Raw genomic sequence first — 12,052 nt, forward strand, 5'->3', positions numbered from 1 at the left:
AAAAAAAATTATAATTAAAATCCTTCAAAGATATTCAACTTTACTTCAAAAATTAATCATAAATTTTAATGTTTTCATGGTTATTATTTTATTTTATTAACTTTATTATTTAATTATTAAATATATGCTTGAAAATCATTAAATTTCCCTCACATATATAAATATATTAGTCAATTTTGCTAGTTTTATAAATTTAATATCTATATTTAGGCTTTAATTAATTATTAAATTAATTATGATGTCATCACGGTTCGACCCCGGTTCGACCTCAGTTCAACCTCAAAAATCTTGAACCTCTCCCTTTTATGGTTCAATAAACAGTCCAGGTCTGAAAACCTTGCTATTTTTGTGATCGAAAACTTTTCGGCCTTTTCGACCTCTGTTTGGCTCAAGCAAAGTACCATTTTTTTTTTTTGGGAGAAAGAAGCAAGGTACCATTTGAAAGCTTATGATGTTTACTTTCAAAAAATGTAAACTTTATGACTCAAATTTTCAAATTGTGCAAGCTTGATGTTTCTAAAAGTAGGGTAACACAAATTTTATTTGGAAAAATCCCTCTTTGATATTATGATTTTTTTTTTTTAAATCAATTTGAAGAAAATTTTAACAATTCAAGCTTACCAAATTGAAATTTATCACAAGTCCGTCCCACAAATCCTTTTTTGGGTCAGACCAAGGTCATTTAATCACAATGACAAAGTGTTTGAGATTAAATTACAATCAAGCTTTATCACACTTTGTCTTAAAAATGACAAAGTGTTGGACATTTTTTTCACTGTTTTTACAATATCTTTATTGTTTTAAATCCGATCTAGGCCCGTGAGCTATCATTCTAAAGAGGAATTCAATTGTAATATGAGCTCAAATTCATCCCGATCAAGCGATCATATTTTTGGTCAAACTCAGGCTGAATACGGTCAAACTTTGAAAAATGTTTGGAAATGTTAATTTTGATACAAAATGATGAAATTTGGAAATTGGGTGAATTTTTGACTTTGACCATGAGTCAACTTGGTTAGAGTTTGCTTGACATGGGCATTTTGGTCATTTGGGCCCTATAAATCACCTCCCTACAATAGCCCCCTTGATCTCGTGACCATTTACTTCATGGGATAAGATTGTGGCAAGAATCCTAAGGGTCATTTCAAAATCTCCCATCTGACATCTATTGTAGGGAGGTGGTTTATAGGGACCAAATGACATTAGTCTATGGGCTAAAATGAGCCCAATGCATGCTTATTTAAGAACAGACCTCCCTAAAAGATCCATACCTTATACCACGAACCAAATGGTACATCATCATGGATCCAAGGATAAGTTCATCAAGGACCCTATCCGAAGTCAAGATCATTGCAGAGCTGGTAAAACCAAAACACTTGCCAAGCTTCTAAGGAAGAATTTTGGAACTTACAAGATTATTTGAGGACACCTGCTTAAGCTTCTTGATAAATCTACAGTCACTTACCTGGCACAATCGCATTTAATGAGGGATAACTGATCAGAACAAAGAAAGAAACTCCAAAAGTCTCCATTCATCATGACATTGAGGAAAGAGGAGCCTGATTCAGAAAGCTACCCAACTGTACAGGGACATCTCATGCTGGAGAAGAAAACAGGGCAAGTATAAGTGAGGATAAGAGCAAAGAAGAGAGGGGATACGAGAGAAGAAAGAAAGAATAGAGAGAATAGGAGAGGAGATTAGTTCTTGAGAAAAAGCTTGTACTATTGTTCCAAAAATCTTATGAATACACCTTTTTACATGGTCTTTAAGTATAATTACGTGGTTCTTATTCAAATCTACCATTGTGGATTATTATCAACCCATAACATAAATTAATTGTGATCCTAAGCTTGTTTTCCAAGTTGAGCCACGCATAGTTGGTTTGGTGAAGGGTTATATAAAAAATAAATAAATAAACATTTCTTAATTCATAGTTCAATACATCGAAAATTAAATTCTCTTATATGATTCTATGAATACTTTGGAAAATAAATTATATATTATATTTCATTACAAAATAATCAAATATTCTCACGCATCGCACAATATTGCAACTAGTTGTATTAAAAGAGTTAGTCTCACACTAAAAAGAAAAGAAGCAAGAAGGTCCACTCCTTATAAAAAGAGTAGTTGCATAGCTTTGTTGTTTATGTATGAGAATTAGAAGAAAAGTTATCTCGTGAAAGAGTTAAAGACTAAACTTTTTCAAGTGTTAGTGTGAGGGCACCTCTGAGTGTATTAGGTTTGGAGTTAGTTTCTATTTTTTTAAAAAAAATTGTGAGAGTTGAAGTGTGGCTGTAATTCCTTTTATTGATAGGGTGTTGTGCATGAGTGTAGGCTTTTAGAGTTAACTAAAACCACATTAATTTTATTTTTTGTAGTGCTTTCGATTTTATTATTTAGCGTGTATTTCACGAAAGTACTAAACTATGTTTGCAAACGTAGAACTCTCTATCTCTCCCCAGCTATCATTGTCCATATCCAAAAGCACATTGAAAATCTTCTTCTACACCTCACATTCCTTCTTTCACTCCACTTCACTAAATGCCCTTCTCAAATAAGGAAAATATTTATCATTAAGAAGATCTAAGTTGTTTGAAAAGCAAGAGAATTTGGCCAACTCATTGTTGTGCACAGCTGTACATGCTCTCTCCCTCTTCAACATTGTCAAGTTTTCCCTTTTAATCCAAATGGCACATGAAAAGACTTATAGTGTGTTTGGCATTGACTTAAAAAGTCAACTTATTTTTGTTACTAATCATGAGTCCTATTACACTTTTTGATACTATTCATGAGTCTCATTATATTATTTCAACTACCTTTTAGTTTTATTTACAGTACTTTTAACAAGAAGTTTTTAGTTCAACTAAATAAAATGTTCTCAATCAAACAAGTAATATTGGTTTACTATTCTATTGTTGCTGGAATTATGGTTTTGTTATTGTTTAGCTCAGATTAATTATTGGCCTTGTATTGTTGAATTATTTTATATGCGATCATTGTTGAGACTAATTTGTTATTATCATGTACTATTGTTTTACAAGTGGATTTCGCTTTTCTTTTTTTTTCTTCTCACAACTAGACTCTAATTATTCTAACACCTGACTTATCATTGGACATGGATTAAAAGTCTACCATCACACGTGTCTTGTTTCTCGGATTTTCAGCATGGCTTATGTTGGGTCGGTGCACTAGTAGTCATTGTCTTTGGGCTAATGTCTAGTTCCAAGCTTGACCCCCAAAAATAAAGTTGGGTCTATCAAGGCTGTCCCTCCATACTCTATTGACTGACACGTGGCCATGCACAAAGAAGGCCCAACACCATACAAGAAAAGAAAGCCCTCGAGAATTAAACATACTATTATACGCAACAACTTTTAGGGTCAGTTTAGATATAATTTATTGTTGTTAAAAGTTGCTAAAATTGATTGTTACTAAAAATACTGTAACAAAATAATTTTTAACTAAAAATACTGTAACAAAATAATTTTTAAACATGTAAATAATACACTCATTTTTAATATTTTTTAATGAATAAACAGTTTATACACAGTAATTTTTTCCACAAAGTCAACAAAAGCTGGCAAAAAAAGAAAACAAAAGCTGGCAAAAAAAGAAAACACAGGCACAAACGCAACGCAACTAACCACGCTATCCAAACCCTCACTTACTCGTCTTGCTGCAAAGCTACATGGGTATCAGGTATGGCATGTAAGCTTGGTCATCCTGGTGTTCGGAGTTGATCGTTGAACAGACTTGAAACTTAAAAGTAATCGAGGAAATACGGATTGACTGTGTAGTGTAAAAATGAGCAGAAGACTGGGAACCAAAAAAAAAGGCCGAAAAAGAATTCAGGATTTTTTGTTGAGAAAATTTATCCGCCAATGGACCTCACAAGATATATATATATATACATATACATACATATACCCACACACAGCCATGTTTACTAACAAATAAGGGTTCTTGTTATAGACTCTTTTAATCAAAATTGTGACTATCTTTAAGAACTAACAGTTTCTGATTTTTCTCAAAAAAAAAAAAAAAAAAAACAGTTTCTGATAGGCTAAATTGCACACCCAATTCCTAATTCCATAACCCAAATATTTCAGAGACTGCCTCTCTTTTTTATGAATAACTTAAATCTTACACTCTTGGCCCTATTTCGTTGGGTATAAAACGAATATATATATATATATAATTGATAAAAATACCAAAGTTGTGACCTATATCTCGACTAATTGATGTCATTTTTCCTAATTTGCTAGTTTCTATATGTCCTAGCACTTCAATTTCACAATCAGTAACTTGATATTGCCCAATATTTTTTTTCCCCCTTTTCTGCTTTACATTTTCTCATTACGAACCATAAACTCAGGTTCTCCACAGCCCAAGTGTACTACTAGGTATTCATTCTACCAACAAAACATTCACACATACATAACTAGCTTCTCTTCGCAAAGCAATAAGCAATTTACAAACTAAAACAACACTTTAATTCAAAACAGTAACCAAAATAACAAGAGGAAAATTGAAGAACACAATAGTTAAGAAAAAGCTATCCGATATCATTTCTACCATAGACATAATTTGGATCGAGAAGATCCATGTTGCTCACATACAGAACAGATTCAAATACCACATATTCAAAAACCAAAAGAAGAAGCATTCATTCATCTACGAAACCCTAACCCTAACCCTAGCCACATAAACACATTCAAATTCCCTTAAATCACCAGCAACTACCACACTTCAAGAGCTAGTAAACTTGGTCACCGCCTTGGTCCCCTCAGACACGGCGTGCTTAGCGAGCTCACCAGGCAAGACCAAGCGAACCGCGGTCTGGATCTCCCGAGAAGTAATGGTTGGCTTCTTGTTGTAGCGAGCCAATCGGGAAGCCTCCTGAGCGAGCTTCTCGAAGATATCGTTGATGAAGCTGTTCATGATCCCCATCGCCTTGCTGGAGATACCGATGTCTGGGTGAACTTGCTTCAAGACCTTGAAGATGTAGATCTTGTAAGTCTCCACGCTCTTCTTCACGCGCTTCTTCTTCTTGTCTCCGGCGCCGGCCCCGCCTTCCTTGGGAAGCTTCTTCCCTGCCTTCGGCTTCTTCTCCGCCGGAGCCTTCTCGGCGACGGTTGATTTCTTCTCCTCGGCCGGCTTCTTCTCGGCGGGCTTTTTCTCAGCTTTGGGAGCCATTGGGAATTTCTCGGAAAGTGAAAAGGGTAAAGAGGAAAAGAGAATAAAAGGACTATTGTTTGAGTACTGAAGAAGCTGTGAGAGATATTTTTTTGTGTGGGTGGGAATGAAGGTTGTGAAGGGTTTATATAGAAAAGAGAGTTTGATTTCTATTGGACAAAAGGATCTTCACGCGGATCGGTGACGTGGAATGTGTTTTGCGCCGATAGATTGTTTGAGAATTGACGGATGTGGCGCGTTGTAGAATGCGGAGTTCGGGGTAGTGACGTGGTTTTTGGTGTGGATCGATGACTTGGATGATTTTCTGAACGTTGGATGGAGGACTTGAGAATTGACGGCTGAGATGATTATTTTAATTTCGTGACTTGTTTGGGTCGCGCGGGCACATCTTTGGTTTTTGGAATTTGGAGTTTGGGTTTTGGACTAGCGCGGCAACCTTTGAAAATTAGCAAGCGCCTTTTTTTTTCTTAATTTTCCAGTTTCCACCGATAAGCAAAATTAGCTTTAAGAACTTTGAACTTTGAAATTATCCGAGAGGCATTTTTGGAAAATAAAAAGTGAGAGCAACATTTGGCCACTGATACAATATAAATTTTAATGAATTCCAATTAATTTCACTATTGGACTGAAAAAAATCATTTACTGTTCAATGAAAATTTAGCACAAAAAATAAAAATAAACAACCTATAATTGAATATTATTTATATTGAAAAAAAAAAGACTATTATGTCTTGATTTAATAATGAAAAATAATTATCAAAAAGTGGACATTATATTCTATCTATGAAAAAGAAAAAATACATTTATGTTCTATCTATCTAAAAGATAAAATAAATTTAGGTGAAATTGAACCAACAAAATTTGATAAATTCATTGCTCAATTCATGAAAATATAACTTTTATTTAGATAGTTACAATATGCAGCTCTTGAGCTCCAACCTTTTTTCTCCTAAACTCCAAGCATTTTATGCATAAGAATGTATCAATTAAGTTACAAGGTTTTTAGTAGTAAAAATTGAACTTAAACATTAAATGTTTTCTTCCATTATATCGTTTAACCCTTTCCTTTTTCTTTTTTTCCTTTTTGACATATTACAAAATAGACCTAGGGCCTAAATCTGCAAATAAGCGAGGTCATACCACTAAGATTGTAGATCTTGGATCTCTTTATAGATGAAAGAGTCATTTTTTCTGACTAATTATATATCAACATGCTAAGCGCAACTCACTAATGAATTGTATCTAATTGCATAACTTGTGCTACAAATAGGATGTGCAACCAACCTGTCTATTTGGCAAAACAGACCCGATTTAACCCAACATGTCAGGTTAGGTCATTTTTCAAGGGTTAGTAGATTGTGTTGGATTGTTAAAACTTTTTCTTATGTTGGGTTGGGTATGGGTCAACAAATTCATAAATCCGCCTAACCCAACCCAATCCACATATATTTAATATATTTAAAAAATATATTATATAACTTTATTATTTACTCTTTGTTGAGGGTCATTTTTGTAAAACAAGAATGAGGCACAACTCAACAACGCAGGCAGCAAATATAAGTGGCAAGTATAGAATAAAACCATTAAACCCAAGCAGCAGGAATAATGGGTCACAGGTCCATAAAATAAATAGATAAGCCTTGAGGAAGCAAGTGGGCTCGAAAGGCCCAGAAAGAGAAAATAACAAACTCATGGGCAGTGTATAACATGAAAAAGTAAGAATGAGCCGCGGCAGGCTCAAAGTAATGTAAGCAAACAGAGTAGGGGATTGTTGGCAGGCCCACAAACCCCAAGTATGAGTATGAAGTAATTGGGCCGGGAAAACCCAACGAAGTAAGTAAAAGCCCATGTGAACACATGGTTAGGAAAATGGCCGAGGAAGCCCAAAACAAGTAAACGGGCTGAGGATGCCCAAAACAAGTAAATGGGCTGAGGATGCCCAAGGGGACACAGGAGCCCCTAAGTAAGAAAGCCCATGGTCATGCAAAACCATTTAGGGAAGAGAGTAAACGACAAGTCTAATAGAGGACCAATAGGACCAAGTCATTACAGCAGGAATGATAGAATAGTATGGTAGGAAATGATGGCAATCAAGAAAGGGGCTAAGAGAAATGTAAAACCCAACATCAAATGAAGCCCAGCCTCTAAAGGGAATAGTGAATTATAAAACGACCCACATAAAAGGACGAATAAGCATTGTAGACTATGCAAACAAAGCTCCAGATCGCGGTAAATGCATGAGCAGCAGGCAGATTTTGGACATACATGACAGGGAAGTACGCACAAGACCCAAGCACCACCAGCCTGTATCCAGCCAATATGGGACGTGGTGGGGTCATGGGTCAGAGGTAAGAGGTAAGGGGGGGTGTGGTTTGGTGGTGGGGAGAGGGAAAAAGACCTATTATGTGGTTCCAGCCCAAACCCTTTTAGGAGGTACGTCCTACTGGAATGACAGACCACCCAAAAGAGGCAAGATTGAGGGGGAAACCGTTGGGTGCATGCTATGGGAGAGAGAGAAAAAGCATTTACGCTGTGGCAAGAAAGGGTGCCACGGCGGACTAACAAACGACACAAACCTGCCTTTGTCTGGCGAGGGTAAGTGGTACATAGATGAACTCCTTGGTGGTCGGCAAGTATGTCCAGACCAGACAAAGGCAGTTAAGGGGTAAAGTGGTAAAATCCGGTCACGGCAGGCCCTATAAAAGGACCCTTGCCGCGCCCTGTAGAAAGGATCGAAAAACAGAGGTATTACGAAGTGAAAAGAAAACAAAAGGAAAACAAAGGAAAGAAAAAAAGATAAGAGAGAAAACAGAAAGCAAAAAGAAAGAGAATATAATGGGCATGCACCAGTAGGTCGGTTCCCTTCTCTCCCCCTCGAAATCCCACTCTCTTGGAGACAATTAAATAATAGAGATTTCTTTGGGCACTAATCATTTAAGTCTGGTTCCCTCAAAATCATTAATCCCCACGGTAGGATCTTTTCCTGGGAGATTAGTTTCATTAAGAGGAGGCATTCTTCCTCTTTGGTCTTTGCCTCTACGAACCCAAACTTGACTTGATATTATTTCCTCGATTAATTCATATTGTCACTTAATTCTTCACTTCTTTTGCAAAAGTTATTGTTATTACTGTGATGGTCATAGATAGGAATTACTTGGTTATTTTTCCTTAAGAAAAAGTCACTATATTTTTTGTTCTTCTGCTATTGTTTTATCTGTCCCCCTTCTCTCCCCCTCGAAATCCCACTCTCTTGGAGACAATTAAATAATAGAGATTTCTTTGGGCACTAATCATTTAAGTCTAGTTCCCTCAAAGTCATTAATCCCCACGGTAGGATCTTTTCCTGGGAGATTAGTTTCATTAAGAGGAGGCATTCTTCCTCTTTGGTCTTTGCCTCTACGAACCCAAACTTGACTTGATATTATTTCCTCGATTAATTCATATTGTCACTTAATTCTTCACTTCTTTTGCAAAAGCTATTGTTATTACTGTGATGGTCATAGATAGGAATTACTTGGTTATTTTTCCTTAAGAAAAAGTCACTATATTTTTTGTTCTTCTGCTATTGTTTTATCTGTCTGCTGTAAATCATTTGAAACAGCTCTACCTACCGTAAGTACACTCCTGGCAGACGAGGCCTAGTTTACGCACAAGCCGGCCCAAAGTGAGTTACAGTTGAGCTGGTCTCAACTCTCCTACTCATAATACTCGGGCCCATCACCGCAGGAGGCAGCCCAGTGCAACGCACAACACAGAAAAAGGCCCCTACACTCTTTTATTTATCAATTGAGTTGGATAGAACTATATAATATCATACAACTAGGAATAATAAAACTAGTTCATGTTTATTTGTTTCTTAACTGAATTGAGATAAAATTATTTGATATCTTGCTAACTAAAATGCAATGTCATTTGGTTTAATTATTTGTGTAGGTTTGATGCACTACCAACAGATTTATAAGATTATAAATCTATTGTTATTTGTGTTAGTTTGAACTTTGAAGCACAAATAAGATAGTTTGCGTTAGTTTGGTGCTATGCTTAGGTTTATTAGGTTATAAATTTGCTCTTATTTATGTTAATGTTGTTCTGATGCTTGTTGATGCCCATTTTTGATAAAATGGACACAAAGATCCAACCGTTAAAAAAAAGCCTAAATCAAGTGAAGAAAGAGAAAGGGAAGATTAGGGAATAAAAGCAAAACAATGGGGTAATGCCCCTAAGGCCCAAAGAGAATAAATACCCATAAAGAACAAGGAACGGAACACATTGGCCCATAGACAATGTGGAAGAGCCAATCATGGTGGGATGACCCTCTTCAAGAGGAAAGAAAGTGGGCTTTGAATGGGCCCAAGGAATAAGGGAAGGGAAAAAGGCCCGATGGGCTATCCCAGCAAGAATTAGCAATGAAAACAATGAAGGAAATACTTTCAAGGGCCCACAGGCCCAACAAGCTCACGTTGTTTTCCATAAGAGCAAACACGAGTAGAAGGCCTCAACCTCAAAAAAGAATTTAAAAAAAAAAAAAAAAAAAGACAAAATCAAATAGTCGTGGCAGAAATCGTGTGGGAAGGAAAGAAAACAAAACATGAAGCAATATGACAAAAACGCTATGGCCCGAGCACCACCAACCTGTACCCAATCAATGGAAGAGGGGTGGGCCCACGATTAAGAGAATTACAAAGGGTGTAGTTTAGTGGAGGGGGAAAAAAGGTCTATTTCCAATATCTTGCTAGGACCTCTTTTAGGATGCTCCGATGGGAAAGCATTTTTGCCCAAAATAGGTAGTAAACTGGCTAGGACCACTTGGTGTATACTAGAGAGATTGGTAAAGAGAGACCCAAGGTTTTACCCTTCAAAGGAGAGAGAGGTACTATGCAAAACGAAAATGGATAAGAATTTGTTGTGGGATGGGTAGTGGAAGAAAGAGAAAACGCTGAGCATGCCCAAATGTAGTGGAGGTTAAGCCGGCCAGAAAGGTAGTGGCCACCTCTGAGGGGTGTTTGCAATAGACAAAAATGGTTAGTGAGCAACAAAGGTAAAAAAGAGAAATCACGTGAGCTTGATTTAGTATAAACTAAGGCAATCAACATAGAGAATTGAAAAGGAAAGAAGAGAGAAAAGAGAAAGAGTGAAGTAATACTTGGAAAGATAGAAGAGTGTATATGGCAGAAACAGTATGCATCAATGGTCAATCTTTTCTCTCCCTCACGTAATAAACCCACTCTTTGTAATCCCATCAAAACAAAGAGTAGCTATCTGGACCCATTCTCCAAAATGACTTAACTTAATAATAAGGTTGTCCAAGTTGGGGTTTAGGCTCTCTTTAGTTCACTTTTTGTGGAAACCCTTTATTTATATATTATGATTTTGCTACTTTAGCTATGTCTAACCGCTAACTGTTTAGACTGACCTTTCTGACATATCATATATATATATATATATATATTACTTGTGGTATTTTTGGGGTTTTTGTCTTATGTACAGACTGGCCCTGAGAAAGGTCTTGCAAAGATATTGGGCCAGGCCTAATTCTCCTACCTATAGCAGAAAGCGTTAGCCCAAAGGCATAAAAGGCCCCTACAATGCTCAATTAAAAAAAAAATGTCCAACTTGATCCAGGTGGTTGGATTGGACTTTTGTGATAGGTTGGGTTAAGTTGAATTGGATTTTTTTTCAACTCGACCATGGTGGGTTGGATTGAAGAAATCCTTAAACCGACTCAACTTGACTCATGCACACTCCTATCTACAAACATGAAATTCCTAAGGGGTATTCAACCCAAATCTACCATAGACAATCCTAAAAGGCCAAAATAGTAAGTAGATTAGATCCTCCGGCTTAAAAATCGATGTAAACTATTATGAACTAAGGGAGAACACAAAAAATAATTATTGTGTATTAGGTGTACCAGTCAACTGTTTATAGTTTATTCAGGTTCACAATCCAATTTAGTCTGTTTGCCATCATATTGTTATTGTAACTTTTTAAACTTGTTTGCTTATATTATATACAATTTTTTATATTTTAATTATCTTTCAACAAATAAGCAATCGACAATCAACAAAAGGCTACATGCAAAAGGACACTTGTGCAAACAAGAGAACTACCAAAATGAAGCTTCCCTTAATAGTAAATGTTGTATGTCTCAAAATTGTTGTTTTCTAATATCCTATCACACTGAAATAATCAATTCAAGCTGCTCTCTATTTTAATAATCATGGTGATGTACCATATGTTACGTTTAAACTGACATTACACGTTAAGATTACATATTTTACAAGGAAACTAATGATTAGTTCAATTCCAACTACATTTAAGTCATATGCAAGTTAGTTTGATTGGATGATTTTAGTTAATTAATATTCATCTAATCAATTGACGTTTCCACATCAACAACCCATGTGGTGCTCGAACTGTCTGTTTGTTTGCTTCTTGTGTGGAGAATGACTCGATATGTTTATTAGTGTATAGTGTTGACTATAATTGAGAGGAAATCCTTCGGTAATAAATATGACATGAATTTACTACCGGGATTTGTAGCCTAGTGGTACCTGGTTTTGTTATAACCGTTAGCTCGGGGTTCTATCCCCCGCAATTACCAAGCAAAAAAAAAAAAAATGACATGAATTTGACACCAATTCACGGCAAAATGTTGTCCACAATTTATAGGGAAACAAATGTTCAATTCCATAAATTAATAAGATACTATTTTCCTTTAATATACCTTGTGTCAATTGAAATGCCAACTCACATGTATTTTTAATTAGTATATTATATATTTAATAATCATATAATGTTTAGATGATTTACTGAACCTCTTCTATAATTAAAAAAAAAAGAAGAAGATGA

The 12,052-nt window shown here is 35.9% G+C and overlaps 1 protein-coding gene across 1 annotated transcript; it reads right to left on the bottom strand.

The window, feature by feature from the left end:
- Positions 1–4,548: 4,548 nt before the first annotated feature.
- Positions 4,549–5,317, bottom strand: LOC111988695 (histone H2B). The gene has a single exon (XM_024020483.2). It carries the CDS (start codon positions 5,198–5,200, stop codon positions 4,754–4,756), a length of 447 nt encoding a protein of 148 aa, XP_023876251.1. The 5' UTR covers positions 5,201–5,317; the 3' UTR covers positions 4,549–4,753.
- Positions 5,318–12,052: the final 6,735 nt, after the last annotated feature.

Source organism: Quercus suber, unplaced genomic scaffold, assembly GCF_002906115.3.
Source record: "Quercus suber isolate HL8 unplaced genomic scaffold, Cork oak 2.0 scaffold_642, whole genome shotgun sequence".
NCBI lineage: Eukaryota > Viridiplantae > Streptophyta > Magnoliopsida > Fagales > Fagaceae > Quercus > Quercus suber.

What these genes read in the sequence shown, in the direction of transcription:
- LOC111988695 (XM_024020483.2), bottom strand. Translation starts at nt 5,200, where the DNA reads ATGGCTCCCAAAGCTGAGAAAAAGCCCGCCGAGAAGAAGCCGGCCGAG.